Here is a 23,247-nt window from a genome sequence, read left to right on the forward strand (position 1 = left end):
AAGTTGTTGGGAATTGGGGGATGGTCAACTGTTTCCTGGACGTCCCTAGACCGTTCTGGGGATGACCGACCATCACCATGGCATTTCTAGGATGTCCCATGTGCAAACTTTTTTTTTTGAGGTGTTGGGGAAACATCCCCAAGACATTCCCTCTCCCTAGGTTTGGGATAGGGGTCAAAACCTTAGGGGATGCATCCTCGTGCACCCCTACTTTATGACCACATTAAATAATTAAAATTTGTTGTCATGAAGTTTACTTATTTCGGCAACATAATTTTAATCATTTATTTATATTCCAAGGTCCAAATAAAGGAGACATTACAATCCTCCCTTCTCAAAGATTGCTTTCTCTCAAGCAATCATGAACTTGTATGCCAATACTAGGGTCCCAAATAATCCTGTAGAATGCTGCAACAAATATCCTCACTATTAATTTGATGCAATTGAATCCAAAAACTTTGTCACACAATGAAGCAATCTTCAGTCATACAATCTACCCATCATAGAAATTTCTAGGTCCCAAGGTCTAGGAGATTTGTAGTGGCATTTGCTCAAAACATAGTCCTGTTGAACACCAGTAAAAGAGATATCGTGAAAACCACCTGAAGGAAGAGCAATCCAATACTGCACAAACTCAATCAACTCCTCAAAAAATTGCCCTTTGAAGAACTCAAACTTTATCACCATAGGAGTAAGCTAATGAAGTTATCAGAAACCAACTCATCTCCGACAATTGCTGAAGTGATCCTAGGGTTCCAAGTTAGTCTTAGAAAAGAACCATCATTTGATGCTGCACCACTTTGATTATAACAATCTGATTCTCATGGCCAAACTACACCCTCCTCTCCTAGAATCCCAAAAAGTACTCATCATAAAATTCCGAATCGAAATACCTAAAACGATGGAAATCATTACCTTGAAACATATCCAGCCAAGGTATCTCAATGAAGTCCATATTCACTGCTAGACTCAATCCTGGGCAATGGGAAAAGAAATCTGCTCAAGTATAGAACATAAATTTCAGCATGTCCCCTCAAGGTCTCCCCTAAATAAAATTGATCAATCATTGTCAAGGAACTAGGATAAAAGATGTCAATCAAATCAATACTTAAATTAGCCAATCAAGGAATGCCTTTGCGGTTGCCAATTGAGATCATATAATCGATGCTTAATCTCCAATTGTCAAAAGGGGAATTCCAGGTACTCCAACTCATCCAACACTGCAATTGTAATCGTGTTATCTAAAACCATGTATAACAACACCATGAAACATTTGCAGAAAGCATCTCTCACTGAGGTGGAAACAAAAGAAAACTGAATTGTACCTAGACTAACTTAAGTGATTTTGAATATGGATTTTGCTAAGTAGACAAAATTTCCATTGCAATCAGAGCAACAAGTGGGAGGTTTGTTGAAAGCATAGTGTAAATGTATTGTAATTTCCAATTTAATGGACAAGTTATATGCAGGGTGGTGTATTTTAATTTTGATATTATGCCTATGACACTAATATTGCTATCTTTCTTTTACTGCAGGTAAGGAGGATGAACATGTATCGATTTCAATGTCATCTCCTTTGATTGGAATGATGTATAAATAGTAGGATGGCCACGATCAAGTGGCATCTTGATCGGACATGTCTTTTAGACATGTCCGACCAAGATGTCACTTGGTCGTGACCCTTACTAACATCAACCGATCCATAACTAATCGGTGCTATAAACATACCCGATAATGAATCGTATCATTTAATGATAACAGTGCTTATAAACATGCCCGATAATGAATCGGTATCATTGTTAATGGTAACAGTGCTTTATTAACATATCCGATCATGAATCGGTATCATTTGTTAATTGTTACAGATATAAAACATACCCGATAATGAATCGGTATCAAAGCATATAATAATGGATTAATATAACGTAAACAATAACAATAGCTGTTAGCATTATATGCTATCGGGTTAATACCCCGATAGCATATTAATGCCGATATGAATCGACATTAATATGCTATCAGGTTAATAGCCAGATAGCATTTAGATTGATGCTTAACATAGTTAAGCAGGTTGTCAATCTAATCTATCATTATCCAATATCAATATCATAATTATGACCAATGTTATAGTCTGATAAACATAAAGCATGAATGAGTAAACTAATAATAGAATAGAGGGGATTAATGAGTTAGGAGAGTCTTATCTTGCAGAAGCTACTAATGCATTAACACTCCCTCTTAGCTTTTGGAAGATAAAGTAACCTGCATCACATTTCTTTTTCAAAAATGTCAATCTCCAAGAATATATATCATCTATACATATGATATGAAGTACCATCAGAACATAGGATACAAATATAAAACATTACTCTAAGTATGTGACATAGAGTACCACCCAACCATGTGATATAAAAGATTCATCATTTTATTATGACAAGATATCACCTAAACACGTGATATCAGTATTGCCTAAACACGCAATACTGAGGATAAACATATGAGGATGGTTAAATTCTCATCTTATCTAGGTTGTGATATGTGCGCAAACATTTCATTCAAATGTTTATCACAACACCATCATGGCACATCCATGACATACCAGAGATCCAACATGATAACTGGTTTGAGAATCATAAGATCGTCACCTTATGATGTCTGCATACAAATGTTCATAATCTGAGAGATCGTCACCTCTTAGATATGAACACAGGGGGTAAAACTCAGAATGTCTCAACATGACAAAAGAAGTTTACATTTTCAACATCTTATTTACAAAGCAGATTACCTTTGTATCATACCTAAACCCTTTCTGAAGTGATCAACCTTCACTCTGGAAAGTGGTTTGGTCATAATATCTGCAGTTTGATCTCCCGTACTAACATATTCTAATTTGATCACATTTTTGTCTACCATGTCTCGTACATAATGGTATGGGATCTCAATATGTTTGGATCTATCATGGAACACTGAATTCACTGAAAGTTTTATGCAACTTTGATTGTCGCAATGGATGATAGTAGGTTTAATTGGATTACCAAACAATCCCACAAGCAACTTTCTAAGCCACACCCCTTCTCGGGCAGCCATGGAGGCTGCAATGTATTCGGCCTCGGTGGAACTTTGCGCTACAGAAGATTGCTTTCTGCTGATCCAGGATATCATGGCTGATCCCAAACTGAAGCAGCACCCAGAGGTGCTTTTCCGATCAGTCACACTTCCAGCCCAATCTGAATCTGAGAATCCGTGTAGAATAAGATCAATTTTCTTATACTTGAGACCAAGGTTTAAGGTGCCTTGTAAATATCTCATAATGTGTTTTACTGCTACCAGGTGTATCTCCTTTGGCTCACACATAAATTGACTCAAGGCATTTACTGCATAGCAGATATCTGGTCTTGTATTTACCAGATACATAAGAGACCCAATCATTTGCCTGTATAGAGTGGGGTCAGTAGAAGGTGATTCTGTTGCTGCTTCTTTAAGTTTATGAAGATTGGTTTCCATTGGAGCGGTCATAGGTCTGCAGTTGAGCATTCCAAATCTCTTCAGGATGTCTAATGTATACTTGCCTTGGTTTAGAACAATGTTGTCAGGATTCTGCCACACTTCCAACCCTAGGAAATAATGAAGGAATCCCAAGTCCTTTATATCAAATTCTTTGGATAGCTCTTTCTTGCATTGATCTATAAGGTGATCTTCTCTAGGCCTTGGGAGCCTGTTTGAGCCCATATAGAGCTTTCTTAAGTCTGCACACATGAGATTCTGCATGATGGATCTCAAACCCTTCAGGTTGCTCTAGGTATACTTCTTCAGATATCTCTCCATTAAGAAAAGCTGTCTTTACATCCATTTGATGTACCTTCCATCCCTTTGCTACTGCAATGGCTAGTACAACCCTTACTGAGTTATATTTGGCTACAGGAGCAAATGTTTCTTCATAGTCTATTCCTTCCTTTTGAGAAAATCCTCTGGCTACAAATCTTGCCTTATATTTTTCAATGCTGCCATCTGCTGCATGTTTGATCTTGAAGAGCCATTTAGAAGAAACAACAGACTTCTTAGTTGGCCTAGGAACAATTTTCCATACATCATTTTTCATTATGGATTGATACTCTTCAGACATAGCATCCTTCCATACTTGATGTTTAAGGGCATCTGTTACATTGTCAGGTTCGTTTTTAGATAGATCATTCATAAGAGCAACATAGCTAGTAAATTTATTAGGTCTTTTGCTTTCTCTGAAGGTTCCAGAAGGAGCAGCAAACCTCTGAGCTTCTTCTACTGTTTTGGTGGCCCATAGTGGTCTTTTCTTGAGATTTCTAGGTGAGTTTTCATTTTCATTTTCAGTTTCATCTAGATTCTCCCTCTGAAACTCAAGGGCAGGATTTTCATCTAAGTTAGAGGTAGGTACATAGATTTCAGGTTCTATAAAGTTCTGAGCTCTTTTGAAAGCCAGGTCCTCTTCAAATATTACATCCCTACTTAGTTCAATATTTCTTTGACCAGGTACATAGATTCAGTAGACTTTGGAGGTTTCACTATATCCTACAAGCAATCCTCTTTTTCCAGAAGGCTCTAGTTTTAGTCTCTTTTCTTTAGGTATATGGATATAGACAGAACATCCAAATATCTTAAGGTGGCTAATATCAGGCTTAATCTTAGTGAATACTTCCTCAGGAGTTTTGTCCTCAAGATGGGAGTGAGGGCACCTGTTCTGTATATATACAGCCTAAGTCACCAGGTTCGAATTCGAATTCGAAGTTCGACAACTTTGAAATTTGAATGAAGTTCGATGCGGAAAAAATTCGAAATGTATAAAATTCGAATTAAATTCGCCATATGTAATTTTTAAATTTTTTTAATAAATATATGTAATATATCTATAAATTTGCGTAAATAGTTTAACATTGATAAATAGATTTGAAATCATTACAAAAAGATGACACATTTATAAAATATTAACCGTAGGAAACATATGCTTTCACTATTGCAAAGATGTTCTTTTGTCAAAAAGGTACAATAACAGTCAAAAACTTTAGAACTTTAAAATAACTCTAAGTCATCAAGAGCACTTGGCTGGGATGCCAAATCATCATCATCTGTATCACTACTCAGTTCATCATCTGCAAAGTTAGGGTCATGTGCATCTAGCATTGCTATGCCTTCAAGAGTTTGTTCTAAAGAAGTGTTCTTTGCTTATTTGTTCATCAGCAATTTCAAATTGCTGCGAACATAGACAAGATCTCCCAACTTTCCAGTCAGCAATTTGTTCCTCTTTTTGGAATGGATGTGGTCAAAGCAACTCCAGTTCCTCTCACAAGCTGATGAACTTGTTCCCTGACTCAAAATTCGAATAGCAAACTCTTGCAGTTCAGGAGCTAATGATCCATAAGAGATCCACCATCTATATCCAGGCATATGTGGCGAGTCATATTTGGCTTCTGCCCCTCCAAACATCCCTTCTCCTCTCTTGTATTGCCAACTTTGATCTCTGATTAGTGTTGCAATTTTTGGATTTGGTACATACCTGCTAATGGCTTGGTAAAGCCCTGCCATGATTTCATTATCACCCCTTCTATCAATAGAAAACAACTTAGGCTCCAAAAAGCAAGCTGCTACATGTAAAGGTGTGTGCATCATTTTCCATCTGCAATCAACTGTCTCCCATAGCTGCATATATTCTGCTTCTTCATTATTTAGTGCTTTTTGAATAGATTCCTTACACCGGTCCATGCTTTCATAAAGCATGCCAAGGCAAGGAGTGTCACCATCAACCATACGAAGCACATCAACAATTGGTTCACATACAAGCAAAACTTTTGCTGCACTTTCCCAGAAATTGCTGTTTAGGATGATTTGCTCTATGTTCTTCCCCTTGGGGCCTTTAGAAAGCATTGAACTTTCCCACTGATTGGAACAAATAACAGACCTCAAATCTGCTTTTTCTTCAACCACTCTTTTCAAAGTGATATAATATGAAGCAAATCTTGTTTCACAAGGCCTCAACAATTCCTTTGATGCATGCTGCCTATAAATACTCAATGTGAGACGATGATTCCGTATGAAATTTGCAATTGCTCTCCCTCTATGAATAGCTTCATTTACCCATGGGAATTTAGCCAAGTCATGAAGCAACAAATCGAGACAATGGGCTGCACATGGGCTCCAATATATCTGTGGGTACTTCTCTACAATCAGCCTCCCAGCTCCCACACAATTTGCTGCACTATCAGTTACCACTTGAACCACATTTTCCACCCCTACTTCAAGAATGGCTTCCTCTAAAATTTGAAAAATATACTCTGAAGTTTTCTTGTGGTTAATGGTGTCAATGACTTTCAAAAACACAACACCTTCAGGACAAGACACCAAAACATTAATCAATGGCCTTTGACACATATCTGACCATCCATCACTCAATATAGTGCAACGTGTTTCCTTCCAAGTGGCTTTGACATCAGCTAATTTTTTAGTCACTCTATCTTTTGACCTCCGCAAAAGAGTTGTCCTGATAGCCTCTGACCCTGGAGGTGTGTACCCTTTGCCAAACTCTGCAATTTTTTGAACTGCATTACGAAAATGAGGATTTCTCGCAACATTGAATGGAATAGCACTTGTGTAAAACAAATCAGCAACTGCATCATCCACCTGTTGTTTCTCTACTGGTTTCTAAAAGTTGTTCAGTGTTCCACTTTGTTTTGGTACACTCACCGCTTCGGATTGCACAGAAGAGGAAGACATGACAGATGTGAATCTAGATATATCTTCTTCAATTCTTTGTTTCTTTTGTGCCTTCTTCATTTTGCCTACCGTTGAAGCAGCCAACTCTTTCTCTAGAATAGCTTTAAGTTCTGGAGTCGCACCTATGCATGCTTGAACACCTCCACCTGGACCCCCTATATTAGCAAGGAAGTGGTCCCTAAGCCTTGTCAAAGTTCCAATAATATTTGCCTGACATATGTTACATTTGATGTGAGTTCCATTTCGGGTCACATGCTTCCATGCCTCAGAAGTTGATTTGGGAGGAGCCATTAAATGAAAATCTGCATGTTTGGAAAGAAAAATTAAAAAACACACTACATTTATTTCAACCTTTCAAAATAGAAATATTTTTAAGTTTTAACAATTTCACAAATGACCTCTTAAAAATATATAATAAAAATATATAATATTAAACAATATAATAAAAAACCATTAATATAAAATTATAAATTATATAATAATAATATTAAACAACATTATAAAAAATAAACATTATAAATTTATAAATAAACATTATAAAGTATAAACTATTAATTAACCTAAAAAAATATTAAATAAACAACATTATTAAATAATAAACCTAAAAAAAATTAAATAAACAACATTATAAACATTAAATAAACAACATTATAAACATTATAAATAAATAATAAACCTAAAAAAATATTAAATAAACAACATTATTAAATAAATAATAATAAAATTTATAATAAACATTATTAAATTGTTTATAAAAATATTAAACCTAAAAAAAATTAAGAAAATATAAAAATATATAATATAATATTACAAACTATTAATATAAAATTATAAATTTTTAAACATTATAAACAATGAACATTATAAAAATTATAAATAAAAAATAAAATAATAAACCTAAAAAAAATGGTGGCCTACTTGTGCAGGTCGCGAACAGGTCGCTGGTGGTGGCGTCGCGGACTGCAGGTGGCGGCGTCGCGGACTAGTGGTGGCGTCGCGGACTGGTGGCGGCCGGGCGACTCTCGTGGGCGTGACTGGTGCGACTCCCGTGGGTGTTGGCAACTCGTGTGGCGGCCGGGCAGACTGGGCAACTTCGTTAGCAACTTGCGTGGGCGTGACTGCAACTCCTGCGGCTGCCCTATTTATAAAATCAGCGACGAAACCCTAAAACGCAAGCCAAAAAAACTCTTTATCGCAAACCCTAAACTTTTTTTCGAATTTAATCGAATTTTTGCATAGTTTTCCAAGTTCGGTGAATTTCAAACTTCAAGGTTCAAATTCGGTCGAACCTGGTGACTTAGTATACAGCGGTGTTGGATGCTTCAGCCCAGAGATTTGTGTTAAGGTTTTGATCTAGGATCATGGCCTTGGCAGCTTCAACTATGGTCCTATTTTTTCTTTTCGCTACCCCATTTTGTTGGGGGTTATAAGGTATAGTAAGCTCCCTCTTACTCCCATTATCTCTACAAAATTCTTTAAATGAATCTGATGTGTATTCTCCCCCATTGTCGGTTCTTAGGGTTTTAACTTTGTTTCCTGAGTGGTTTTCAGTTAGTGATTTAAATTCTTTAAACCTAGAGAGGATCTCTTCTGATTCTTTACTTTTTAGAAAGTAGATCCAAGTCTTCCTAGAGTAGTCATCAACAAATATTACATAATACAAGAATCCCCCTAGAGAGGATACGGACATAGGTCCGCATACATCAGAATGAACTAATTCTAGAATTTTGCTAGTTTTCCTAGTACTATTTTGGAATGCACCTTTGGTATTCTTACCTAGGGCACATCCTTTGCATGCCCCTGAATGATCTTGCTTTAACTTGGGTAGACCTGTGACAAGGTTTCCCATTGAAGATAAAGCCCTAAAATTTAGATGGCCTAATCTTCTATGCCAAACTTCATTTGCATTAGTGGCTTCATGGATTAGGGCTAGATTGGGCTCCGTGCACAGCTCATACAAATAGCCCCGTCTCTGTCCAATGGTCTTTGCCTTCTTGATGGAGGAGTTCCTTGGCCAAGCCAATACCTTGTTGTCCATGAATGTCACTCTGTATCCGTTATCTTCCAGTGCCGATATAGAGACTAGATTTCTTTTGATGCCGGGGACATATAGTACTCCTTCAAGCCGCAAGGTTATGCCTGTCTTCAATTTGATGATGCAGGTTCCTACTCCTCTGACTGGATGTGTGGAGTCATCTCCGATGGTTACGTCCTCATCACTCTCCTCTGTCATGGAATCAAGTACTTCTCTAAACCCAGTGATGTGCCTGGATGAACCACTGTCAATCACCCATGAGTTGATTTTTTTAGAAGCTTGACTTGTGAGTGCTGAGTAGAATACGTATTTCCCGGAGTCATCTTCCCCTTTAGTCTTTCCTATTTTGACAAATGTAGCATGTTTCTTGGTTCTTTCCGGGCATTTTGCAACGAAGTGTCCGAACTGATCACATCTGTAACATTGAATGTGAGATAAGTCCTTCTTTGAAGTATTCTTGCCTTGACGACCTTTTCTCTTTCTAAACTGCCTTTTCTTGTTTTGCTTGGTGGAGTTGGTGTTTAGAACTTGCAGGTCTTCATCTATATTCTTGTGTTTCATTCCCATCTTGTTCAATCTCGATTCTTCTTGGAGACAGTCATCCCTTAATCTTTCAAACTTGGGATATTTGGACCTTGCACTGATGCCTTGGACGAATGTGCTCCATCCACTAGGCAACCCATCTAAAGTAATGAGTGTTAACTCTTTGCTTTGGATCTCGTAGTCCAGAGTTGCAAGTTCATCTTTTAGAACTGATGTCCGCATAAAGTAGGCGTTGATTGTCTCCCCTTTGTTCATGGTGATATGATTTATTTCTCGTTTTAATGCTAGAGTTCGACTTGCATTTGATATCTCAAATGTGCTTTCAAGAGCTTTGAACATTTTATAGGCTGTCTGATGTTTTCTTATGATGGGCATTATGTTGTTTCTCACCCCATCAACTATTATTTTTATTGCCTTTTTATTTCCCTCAATCCATGCTGTTTTGTCAGGTTCATTTTCGGGTTGAGCATTTTTAGTTTGAACAAACGAATCCACTTTGTTCTCCTTTAAGATCATTTGAATTCTGAATTTCCAGGCTGAAAAATCATCGCCACCTCCGAGTTTGTCTTCGAATCTGATAGCATTGGCCATTTGAAGAAATGTGATGTAGTATATAAACTTGTTCTTAAATTTGTTTCACGAAATTAAATAGCCTCAAGTTCGATCAACTTGGCTCTGATACCATGTAAATGTATTGTAATTTCCAATTTAATGGACAAGTTATATGCAAGATGGTGTATTTTAATTTTGATATTATGCCTATGACACTAATATTGCTATCTTTCTTTTACTGCAGGTAAGGAGGATGAACATGTATCGATTTCAATGTCATCTCCTTTGATTGGAATGATGTATAAATAGTAGGATGGCCACGATCAAGTGGCACCTTGATCGGACATGTCTTGTAGACATGTCCGACCAAGATGTCACTTGGTCGTGACCCTTACTAACATCAACCGATCCATAACTAATCGGTGCTATAAACATACCCGATAATGAATCGATATCATTTAATGATAACTGTGCTTATAAACATGCCCGATAATGAATCGGTATCATTGTTAATGGTAACAATGCTTTATAAACATATCCGATCATGAATTGGTATCATTTGTTAATTGTTACAGATATAAAACATACCCGATAATGAATCGGTATCAAAGCATATAATAATGGATTAATATAACATAAACAATAACAATAGCTGTTAGCATTATATGCTATCGGGTTAATACCCCGATAGCATATTAATGCCGATATGAATCGACATTAATATGCTATCGGGTTAATAGCCCGATAGCATTTAGATTGACGCTTAACATAGTTAAGCAGGTCGTCAATCTAATCTATCATTATCCAATATCAATATCATAATTATGACCAATGTTATAGTCTGATAAACATAAAGCATGAATGAGTAAACTAATAACAGAATAGAGGGGATTAATGAGTTAGGAGAGTCTTATCTTGTAGAAGCTACTAATGCATTAACACATAGCTCTTTGAAATTGGAATTAGTACTAAGGACATCCACATGAGTTGGGTGCATTAGGTGGCAATTGTTGTGAACCCTTTTTGAGGAAGAAATAATGGATACCTATTCTCCAAGCATGGAATTATTCGCTCTAGCACCTTATTGAACTTAATACTCAAATGAAGAAAGAGATAAGGGGCTTAGACATTGCCTAGTAATTTGGTAAACGAAACAAGAAATTCACACATCAGTGTTAGATACAAGGGAGATGAACATCTCCAAGATTATATAAAGAATACATATTTTCTAAGAGTGTAAGCGTAAGCCCCATAGTGGTCAAGTTTTGGGAGAGTAGATATATAATCATAGTTACCGGGAGACTCGTATCTTGATCCTTGGTACTTGTCTCCTATATTGGAAACACATCCTCATCTTGGAGACCTATATGGAGACGTCTCCAAACATTAGGAAACTTCAAATGAAGTCTTTTTGTGTCTCCTATACGTCTCCTATAAGCATCTCTTGAAAATGAAGAAATTTCCAATAGAGGTTTCTCAGATATATCACATAAATTACATTGGATTTTTTTACAGTGCTCATATGTGGCTGATAAAAGTTAAAAGAACTAAACAAATACACTAATAGACTTGTAACTTTTTTTTTTCATAAATGATTACAAGTTTTTTGGATGGTAGAAAATTTCCTTATTAAATCCCAAATAGGCAAGAATATGAGGTGAAACAATAATAAGCTTGAAGACGTGTACATACATTGAAGTTTTATCATTTAATTGATTGAAATTATGGTCATCTCCAAGGTTCCTTATACAATGTTTTTAAAAATAATGGGATTCCCCTCCTAGTTTCTTTGTCATCTCTAGGTGATTATGGTTTTAAATAATTTTTTCTCTAATAATAATGATTATCAATTATTAATATAATTAAATCTATTTCAATACTTCAAAATTTTAGTTTAGTTTTTTTTTTTTTTTTTCGGTTTTTCACATTTTGTATGTAAATTCATCAAAGATATCCATTGTCTTTATATATGTGTGTGTGTGTGTGTGTGTGTGTATCAGTATGTCATATTAAAAAAAAGTACTTGGAATATGGTATACAAATACCTGTCTGTTTCTCCCATATATATATATCCAAGTACCCATCTCCAACTCTTTTTGAATATGGCGTATCACCACCCATCTCTATCTCCCATATGAATACCCATACTCAGCCCTTGGTAACTATGTATATAATCTAATTTTTGAGAGAGAGATAACTATTGATGAGTTAGAATTTTTTGGCCCACACTTAGATGCGTTTTGTGATTGAAAGTTATAGTAGAGAGGCATATTGATCTTCATGACAAGTATGGTTGAATTGTTTGACAAAATGCACAAGACAAATAAATGTGCAAACAAGCAAAACATTGATGCCTCAAATTGGTAGTTGATATGAAAGGTTTGGGGAACAAAGTTTTTAATATTAAAGAAGCAAGTCATATATTGAGAGACATGGGTTTGAAGAATTATTAGGACTAAGCAGAAGTTCCAGAGCTAGAATTGGCTAAGGTTCACAATAGTCAAGCAAAATTGGATAGCCCATTAAGGATTAAGTCTTAGTTAGGGTTCATGGCATTCAAGAGGAGTCAGAGGTAAAGCTCAAAGAACAATATAGTAATGCCAAATCAGCAGTGAAGCAAATGTCGCTCAAGGAGCTGGACAAACACAAAGGAGATCTCCCATGTCTCCCATCATAGACTCCTCAAGTAGCTAGACTGCCATGTTCACCTATCTCCATTTCTATTCCCATGCCCATGCCCGTTGCACCTATTGCTGTCCTACTTTTGCATCACAGTTTGGCAGTGGTTTTACACATGCTTCCTACTCTACTTAGAACACCGGTCAAGGATGATAACTCATTTTGAAGGGGGATTGATGCAAATATTGTGGTTAGTGAACAAGCAGTGAAGAAAAACATAATGAGGAGTCATTATGCTATGGGAATGATGTATGTGGTTTAAGTCTCCACAAGACTATGCTGTTTCTGATGGAGATGGTTTTTCCTGAACTCTTGTACCCTTTCTCATAGGATGCTATGTATTGAGAACATAGATATGGTAAAAGTATGGATTTGGTTCAGTTTCCATGATAGTTAAGGTATTGTATATCATGTTTTTAATAGAAAAGACTATTGATTTCTTTATCTTGTAATGTGATATTATATAATACAATTTTTGGATGATTCTCTGGTAGGATAAAGTCCTTGTGTATTTGAAGTTTTCATCCTATACTCATTTTGCCTTTATCCATTCAAAAAAAGATCCACGTTGTTGTTAGTGATTGTTTATTTTAATATCCAGTGAGTTTTTTTTTGAGGTATTAAACATCTATTTAGTTTTAATTATCCTGTAGGTTTTTTTTAATTCCATCTTCTCATTCTTGAGTTTGTTTGCACAGGTATATGCTGTCGATGCAAGTGAAATAGCAGTACAGGTAGGGGTTGTTTCTGGAAAGATCTGAAAATTTTCTGGATTAATGCATTATCTTCAAAATATTAAAGTCGCAAAGAAAAATATGCCAAGTTTGAAATGATTGATTGCAAATCTATTGACATCAACCTTAAACTGAATACAAAATTTATGCTAGTGATAAAACTAATGAAAAGTTGTCTGGAAAGTTTTGTTTGTCGGTTTCTTTATTTGATAATCAGTACAATTGATACCTTGTTTTGTTGATATAATATCTAGCTTTATGTATAATCCTAATGCTGAGCATTAGAAAGCAAAAAACTTCTTCTAAGCACCATCAATCATGACATAAAAAATGCAGATAAATGTAATTTCAAGCTTTTGGGTTATACTAATGATGATTCGGCAGCTAATTGTGATGATAAAAAATCTACATTTGTGCATCCTCTCTGCTATGATATAACCATTTTAAATATCTAGCTTTATGTATAACCCTCATGCTGAGCATTAGAAAACAACAAAAAACTTCTTCTAAGCATCATCAATTATGACATAAAAAATGCAGCTAAGTGTAATTTCAAGCTTCTGGGTTATACTATTTATGATTCAACTGGTAATTGTCTACATTTGGGCATCATGTTTGCTCTGATATAAACATTTTGATTTCTCATTAACATTTATTACTTGACAGTTGACATTGAATAATTAGTTATCTGCTGTGTTCAATTGTCAAATCATAAATGTTAATGACAATTCAAAATGTTTATACCATACTAGTGTTTCTTGGAGGCAAACCAAAAGTGTAAATGAATTGAACTACTAGGGATTTAATTAGGACAAATATGGTAAAAGAACATTTTTTTCCATCTGATACAGCACAGAATAGAATTTATTTCTTTTTTTCTTTTTTTTGGCAAAAGTGGCAAGCCACGTAATATACTAATAATACTTAATAACTGGTTCAAGAGCTCCTGGAGGAAAGAACCAGTGAAGAAAACCTCCATTCCTTGCTCAATATACAATTACAAAATATGACCTCAACCTCGACTCAACTATGAAACCTACCTAAAGACTATTAATTGATCCCAAAGACCAATAGGATTGCTATAATAAGGTCCAATCCTAATATGCTCAATATTTTACAATTTACAATATAAACATTTAGAGCATATTCTAAGCAAAATATGAAGAACATATACATTTTAATATATCTCCTTACATCGAGTACATATATCTCCATTCGACTGGAAAAAAGTTCGAGCATGTCTTCAAATGATAATCGCTCATGGTTATTCCATCTGCAAACTGCAAAAATTAAAATGCAGACTTGAGAAAAACCCCCTGCGATGCATTCTGCAAAAACCACCAACCCAACTGGAAAAGATGTTTAAGATTTCTGCAAAAACCCAAAAATGAGACCAAAATTGTAATCCCCTGTTCACTTTATTTTTCCATTGGCTGTAATTGTGAATCATTATCACCGTGTTGTTCATTGCTATCAGCGGTTTCATTAATGCCCACAATCGGCTGTTGCAGCTTACGTTCATGACTTCGAGGTGGAGACATAAAACCCTGAGGATTGGCATAGGAAGAAGCAGATGGCGTGTTTGTATTTTCATGCTCATGCCCTAGAATTAACAGAAGGGTGTTAACCTTTGAATGAGTCTTTTCCCTGATCTCCGTACTTAGATGACGGCCATGAGTGCGGAGGGTCTGTTGGAGGAAACGGGTATTTTGAGCTTCAAATGTTTGTTTTATACTGTCATAAAGAATAACAAAACTTTCTTTGTGTAGCAAGAAGTGGCGAGGAAAAAGCCCACCTATGTATGCCTGGCCCTTCCATAGGTCGTATTTCTGTACTGCCCTTAATAGCTTGTTACCAGAAATATACTGAGGCAGAACAACTTTTTGTGCAATTTGATCTAAAAGCTCAAAAGATTGTAGCAAATTGAGAGTATTTGACAACAGAATTGAGAGTAGTTGTGAGGGAAAAATAATGCGTCTTGCCTGAGGGTACAAGATTTCCTCTCCCAGTAAACGCTTCACACTCCTTTTGCATTGTGCACATTGTGTGTTGAAAACAAGCCCTAGCTGATCATCAGAAATATGATCGGAGAATGAAGCTTCCCACTCTCCAACAGGGATAGAGATATGATAATTACGCGGCCGGTACTCCAATGTAGGAAGCGAACCTGCATTTAGTAAATCACCCGAACCAGAGGAGGAAGAATCGGTCTTCATATTCGAACCTCGCTGAAACACTAACTCTTATACCAAAAATTTTGAAACCGGCTATCACTATTACTGTTGAGCGCTTTGGGAATGGAGATTTAAAGCAGGACACAATCAATAATAAATTGTGGTGGAGTACCGATCGCATCAAGTTAATTATATGAATTCCTTATTCTGCTGCATACACAATGTTATGATGTTCACACATGTGGCTGTTGTATTTGCATTGCAATGAAATTGAAAAGTACCATCATGAAATAACAAGCTCTGTCCAAAACTCTTCGATAATTACCCATCATAATTGCATAAAAGCACTTCAAACCTCCTTCTCCGCCTCATCCTGTATGATAGAAGCTATGTGAGGATAATCATTATAATTGCAAGCTGCTGCAGTCGAATCTAGATCAAAATTATCACAGCCCATATTAGCCAAGCAGTCTGCTAATTTATTCCCCTCTCTGAAAGTGCGTGTGATAACATAATTCGGAAAAGAATCCATTAGTACCCAAATTTGTGAGAGAATGTATTTGATTTTCCAATTAAATATTGTTCTATTTTTACAGGCATTAATAATCAAGAGTGAATCTCCTTCTATATGGATATTTGATAAACCCAATTTCTTTGCCATGGACAAACCAACAAGGTTCTGCAATGTTATTCGTTCCTGGCGGGAGAGCTGACGATTTGAAAGCTTTTAAAGCTCCTACATGATCTCTAATACAAACTCCCAAGCCCGACTCACCGAGATTGCCTCGGGATGAACCATCAAAATTGATTTTGCAGAAGCCTGTAAAAGGAGGATGCCACTTAATATATGACATGTCTAGTTGAACTGAATTCTGATTGGGCCTGTTAACCAGCTGTGGTATACTTATTTGCTTCCATGTATTAATGAGCTTTCCATCCCATGAAGAAAAAGTAGCATTAGATTTAAAGTGGGCCTGAACATGAGCATTGACTAGTTCAGAAACAGATTTCTCAATTCCTTCCAAGATACTTTGAAGAGGAGATGAAACTTTTCTAAAGATACGTTTGTTTCTCTCCCACCAAATCGACCATAATACTGAAGAAGGAATAATTTTCCAGATGCAAGCAGAAAAAGCTTTTGAAAACAAAGTAGGCCATGATTGGAATAGCTCCCAAATTGAATTGGGTAGGGGCATAGCCAAAGACAACTTATTGTAAATGAAGGTCCAACATTGATATGCAAACGAGCATTGTAGAAATAAATGATCAACATTCTCAATTTCTTCATTACGTAACACACAGCAAAATGGTTGAGCAATCTGTAATTTGACAAGATTGTCAGATGTTAGGATTTTCTTTTGGATGGCTAGCCAAGAAAAACATCCTTCTTTGGGCAATACTGAGCTGTTCCAACAAAATGAGTAAGCTCTTCTAAAACCAGAAGAGCTTATAATTTATTTCTTGCTTTTCTAAAACCAGAGCTACTTGGCTCATGCTCTTTTTTAGCAATCAAAAGCAAATTGTAACAATGCAAATGACAAATGGTGTAGACATAAAAATGAATGTGGTCTAGGGTTTTACTTCAACTTCTTTGGATTGAATTAATGCTTTTTTATGTTTGGAGGCCTTCTGGGCCCCCATAAAGGTTTGGGTTTTTGCTATTTTCTGTTTGAAGTGTTTTTTTAGGGTCCAACTTGGATAGGTACTTGGAATATCGTGATGTCCTAGGGACATTGAGGACAGAAGGCTGTCCCCACTGAGACCTTGGATAAGGAGAACATCACAAGGACATTCCCCCAAAAAACTAAAATTGGGGACAAGGAGGGGATGTCTGTTCCCGTTCTCACATTCCCCCAAATGTCTTAAGATTGAAGAGCATATGGAAATCAAAGTTTCAGGCAATGAATGCAATAAATGAACATTAAATATTATGTTATGCAGGATTCTCACAATTGAGTAGGAAAATGGCTTCTAAAGCCTTTTTCATCAACTACATTTCTCAACTGCCCGACAACTACTTCACTAGCAAAAAACTAATAATCTAATAACTATAAACATAACTTTATCACATGACATAAATATACAATAATAATGCGATTATATAACACTAACAAATACACACTTTGGATCACAAATTCCAACAAACCCCACTGAATCAAAGGGGAGATAAATAATGATGATACTATATACTGCCAAAAAGCTTTGCAATGTTCCTTTTGATTTTTGTGAGCTTCACCAGTTTGTGTTTAAAAATATTGAAAGCTAAAAGCTCAGTGTGTAGCTTGCCAACTTATGAGTGAAATGGGCCTAGCAAGTCCCTTGTTGAACAATTTGCCATTAAATTCTAAGTGAGTATTTGCACAAAGTATTGTGAGTTCTAAAGAATCAACCGAAAACACTTGCTTGCTGGCAGGAAACTCACAAAAATTCTCATTTTTGGTCATTTTCTCATTTGTCAACAAACCAAAGGATATCTCTTAGAATCTTTTGAATCTTATCAAATTGACTACTCACAAACATCCAAGCTGAGGAAATATAGATAGAATGTGAGGCAACACTTTCTGAGTTACCTGCAATCTACCAGTTAGAGATAGAAGATGAGTCCTGCCACAAGCATTACCACATTTCTTTCAGGGAGGGGGAGATGTCAAATGAGATTCCCAAATATTTAATGATTAAGTTTGGATACCCCCGTTACCAATTTTAATCCATTAACCAATCTGACAGAGTTTTCTCTCAACTTGAAATAGATTTGCTGTGAGAAACTTTTGCACCTGAGGCTTCATAAAAAATGCTAAGCCTTTTCATCATATTATAAAAGTCGGTCATTTCAACAAACAGAGCAGTATCATTTGCAAACTGGACATTAATCAATTGCTCCTCATTAGAGAGACATATTTTATAAACATGAGGCTTGATCGAGTTTTCAAAACATAGTGAAGTGCATCAACACCAATCACAAATAGAGTCGGGGCGATAGCACAACCTTGACGTATTGATATCCATAGATGACTTGGGTCAATCAATTCCATACTTTGATCCATCTGAGTAGAAGAATCATTAAAAAGTATATTAATCCATTTGCAGAAATTTGGACTGAACCCAAATGCCTTCAACATATCCATCACAAAAATCCATTCAATTCTCTCATAAGCTTTTTCAAAATCGAACAGGACCACATTGACATTTTGACCTTTGTTCTTAGTCCAATGCATGCCTTTGCAACTAGGAATTAGGTTCTCTAGGATGTATCTCTCCTCAATAAACCCAAGTGGGGTAACATGCAACACTTTCTTCAGGATTTTTCGTTATTCTGAGTGAGAGTCTTGGCTAGGAGATTATATGAGACATTTAAAAGAGTAATAGGCCTCCAACTTTTTTATAAGAATCTTATCCCCATCCTTGGGGATTAATTTAATATTTTCTCTATTTATTTCCATACCCAAGGTTTCCTTTTGAAAAGCTTCTTGGTAAAATGCTAACAATTGCTCACCAATTCAGTCTGGATTGGCTTTGTAAAACTTGATTGGGAGATCATCATAGACTTTCCATTGCTGTAGGATATATGGTCTTCAAGATTTCTTCTTTGGTAATGTCTTTGCCAAGAATTAATGCATCTTTCTCATTAATCTTCTTGGGAATAGTCTTTGGTAAAAAAAGTTTGGCTTCCCCAATTTAACAATCACCTTTGAAAGAGAACAAAGTTTTATAGAAGGAATGAAAAGCTTTCTTCAGAAACACATTATCATTAAAAATAAATCTTTCCATTTCTATGGGTCCACTTCTTTGCTTGTTTTACTTAGACCTAATCAGATTAAAGAAATATTAAGAACCTCTATCACCATCTTTGATTCAATTTTAACCCCTCTGTTTTTATAATTTTGGATCTTTCTAAGAAGATTATTAGTCTCGGTCAACTTTCCTAAGGTCTTTTGGTTGTCTTTGTTCCTCGGCATCTGCCCTTCTAGGGCCAACAACATTTCCTGAAATTTTTTAATCCTTCTCTTGTCTAAAGCCTTCTCTTTACCCACTTTCTTGCAAACATTCCCCTACAAGGAAACTAAATTCTCCCATCTGCTAATAGCCAAATCACCTTTAAAGTTGCTTTTCGCAATAGCAGTTGCAGTTCTTATACCATCAAGATAGTCTTGATCATTCAGGAGAGAGACATTAGGCTTAAAACTTGATTTTGACTGCCCTTATTTGTTTGGCTCACCTGGTCAATCACCATAGTAGTCTCAATAGGAGAATGATTTGACATTGTACTTGTTACAAGTGTGGTTGTCGTTGCACCAAAAGATCGACCTGTTAATGCCTGATACAACCACTAGACTTATAGAATCCACAGGAGGCAGTTAAGTCATGTCACAAACCCGAGCGCTGCGCTGCACAACACAAGGAGACCAAGGGCGCACACCTTGCAACAACACTATGTAATGTCCCCTTATTTTATAACTTATGAAATAGGGACAATTAACTTGCAAAGATCAATTGCAAGGGACTTCTTTCCTTCAAGTCTCAAATATCACTATGAATTATGATTTATGATACCACTTTGAATGTATAAAATGTGCAATTGATAATATTATTCAAAGAATAATATATGTATACTGAATGTTGATCACTGCCATATCTGATATAAACTGATACAATTATGCAAAGATGATCTTGATGTTAGCCTTCTCTGATTTGACAATGGAAATATGCTATTTTGTCTTCCAATCGCCTATAGCGATGAATTGTTATTTTTTATTCTAATCCTTCAACATGTGTAATGTAGATATATGATGTTAATGTTGCGTGTAGCAATAAGTTGCTGTTTCAGATCTGAATATATATACTCACAACAATGATGATGATGCTGTTTCAGATATAGTTGATATGTACTTGCAACAATGATAATGATGCTGTTTCTGATGTAGTCGGATTACACTTGCAACAATGGTGCTGTTTCTGATTCAATGGGCTGATGCTCTGTGAGCAGATCCAACAAAGGATATAAGAGATAAAAAGAAGTTTCCAAATCGATGATTTGAATGAGTGTTATTGATTGTGGTCTTATACCTTGCAATTCTGAAGGGATTGCACCTCTTGATGGCTAAAGAGATATTTTGTTTCTTAATTGCAACTCTTCCTAACATAGAGGGATCAGTTAGATCATCTCTCTCCATGCTTAATGTTGATTTGTTACCCTTTGTCTTGTTGGGACCTCCAAAATTTGGCTAAATTTTGAAGGCCCATGTAAAATTTTGCCTAATGCACTCAGAATCACCCCTGCTGAATAAGCCCAAGTAGCCCACTTTGAGGGCTAGTAATTTTGCATCCCTTGATTGTCATGCAAAACCACTTGGGGGGAGTGTTGAGCACCTATTGGAGAGGTCATGTGACCGTTTGCAGCTTCCTTGGACCAGTTTTGATGAGTTTTTGAAGTCTTGGTTTCAAGGTCCAGAAGTTGATTTGCTGTTTGCACATGTTGCACCTTTCTGAGTAAGCCCTCTTTGAGATGTTGCATCTTTGTGCCTGCTGAGTATTAAGCCCAACTGACATTTTTCGGTGATTGTTTGCATCTTTATAAAGCTCCATGTCAGTTGGCATAGCCCCATGAATCCGTTTGATGAGTTTCCTAGCTTGATTCCGTTTGCAAATTGTTCAAACTTGCAAAGTAGACTGTTTAAATCTGTAAAAAGTGCCCGTACATTTGAATTTATATTTGGTAACTAGTTGACCTGCATGCAAATGTGATCATTCCTAGTGATTGTCTATATAATTATTTGCTATTTTGCCAACTTGTGACCCCCCAACTCATAATTTGCTATTTTTCCAAAGCTCGTTCTAGATGCACTTTTGATTAGATTGCTTAGATTGTTGGAATTGGTTCTGTTACTTTTGATGGAAAACATAACACTGACAATGTTTACTATGTAAGGATTACATCAAGTGTTGGGTAGATGTGCGAAAAATGGTTACAATGCTGTTTTTTAGGATGGTGGCTGTGAGATTCGAAACGGTTATTGCTGTGGGGAAAAAGACAGGTGGAAACATGTATCGATTGGAAGTTGCTACCAGACATTGCTTATTATCTTGGACCAATGAAAGTTGGCTATGGCACCAGAGGATGTGTCACATCAATTTTGATAATTTGGTGAAGATTAGCATGACAAGAGTTGTGAGAGATTTACCAAGATTGACTAAACCAGATAACAATATTTGCAAAGAATGTCGAGTGGGAAAGCAAACAAAAGGACATTCAGAGGAAAAGAACAAACAATCTTCTACCGAATTATTGGATTTGGTACACATGGATCTTTGCGGCCCAACCATAACAAGGAGTTTACAAGGTGAGAGGTATTTCATGGTCTTAATAGATGATCATTCTAAAATGACTTGGGTTGCATTTCTAAGAGAAAAATAAGAGGCATTGGAAAAGTTTAAGATATTCAAAGTTAGAGTTGAGAATGAAGTTGATAGAAGGATTAAATGTTTAAGTTTTGATAGAGGAGGAGAATTTATTTTTGATAAATTTGATACTTTCTGTGAGAAGTATGGAATTAGAAGACATTTATTTGCTCTAAGGACACCTCAACAAAATAGAGTAGTTGAAAGAATGAATAGTACTATTCAAGAGGCGGCAAGAACTATGATCAAAGAAGAAAATCTACCAGAAGTGTACTGGAGAGAAGCAATACATACTGTTATATATACCCTTAACAGAGTTCTATTCAAGAAGAAGTATGGAAAGACATTATATGAATTATGGCATGGAAGAATTCCCTCAGTAAGGTATTTCAAAGTTTTTGGAAGTAAGTGCTATATCCGAAGGTATGGAGGAATTCTTGGAAACTTTGATAGCAGAGCTGATGAAGGTATATTTCTAGGTTACTCTACAAAGAGCAAAGCTTATAGATGTTATAACAAGAGGCTGAACAAAATCGCTGAAAGTGCAAATGTGAAGGTTGATGAAAACGTTTCAAAAGATACTAGTATACAAGCATGTTATGAATTTGGTGAATCTAGAAGTGGAGAAGAAGAGAAGAATAAGGATGAAGACAAGCAGAAGGAAACTCAAATTGCTTTGGTAACTATATCAAAAACCCCAAGGTATGTACGAAAAAATCATTTTGAGAATAATATTATAGGAAACAAAAACAGAGGAGTTATTACAAGAAGTAAAGTTGTTGAAGAACAAGTTCTTTTATGTTTACTTTTTGAAGCTGAATCTAAGACAATTGAAGAAGCTTGTAAAGATCAGAATTGGATGAAGGCTGTGAAGGAAGAGCTGGATCAAATTGAGAAGAATCAGACTTGGGAACTAGTCCCTAGACCGACAGATAAGAATGTTATTGGAACAAAATGGATGTTCTGGAATAAGTTGGATGAAGATGGTCACTTAGTGAGAAACAAAGCAAGTTTGGTATGCAAATAAAATACATAGGTTAAAGGAATTGATTTTGAGGAAACATACTCTCCTGTTGCTAGAATGGAGGCTATTAGAATGTTTTTGGCTTTTGCAACATTTAAGGATTTCTAAGTTTATCAAATGGATGTGAAATCAACATTTTTAAAGGGAGAGTTAAAAGAAGTTTATATTGAACAACTGAAAGGATTCAAGTTATCAGATGATCCGGATGTTATTTTCAGACTAATGAAGGCACTGTATGGGTTGAAGCAAGCACCTAGAGCCTAGTATGGAAGGTTAGACAAGTATCTACTGAATCAAGGTTTTCAAAAAGGGTTTGTTGACAACAATCTCTACTTTAGAGTTGAATCAAGTAAGATCCTAATTGTTGTT

The 23,247-nt window shown here is 36.0% G+C and overlaps 1 protein-coding gene across 1 annotated transcript in view; it reads left to right on the plus strand.

Moving 5' to 3' along the window:
* LOC131035425 (probable protein arginine N-methyltransferase 6) overlaps positions 1-23,247 on the plus strand; it is a 216,866-nt gene that overhangs the window by 71,283 nt on the left and 122,336 nt on the right. The window contains exon 4 of the mRNA XM_057967123.2: positions 13,249-13,284. Coding sequence (XP_057823106.1) covers positions 13,249-13,284 — 36 coding nt within the window. The remainder of the gene's footprint in view (positions 1-13,248; positions 13,285-23,247) is intronic.

Source organism: Cryptomeria japonica, chromosome 7 (genome assembly GCF_030272615.1).
Source record: "Cryptomeria japonica chromosome 7, Sugi_1.0, whole genome shotgun sequence".
Taxonomy (NCBI): Eukaryota; Viridiplantae; Streptophyta; class Pinopsida; order Cupressales; family Cupressaceae; genus Cryptomeria; species Cryptomeria japonica.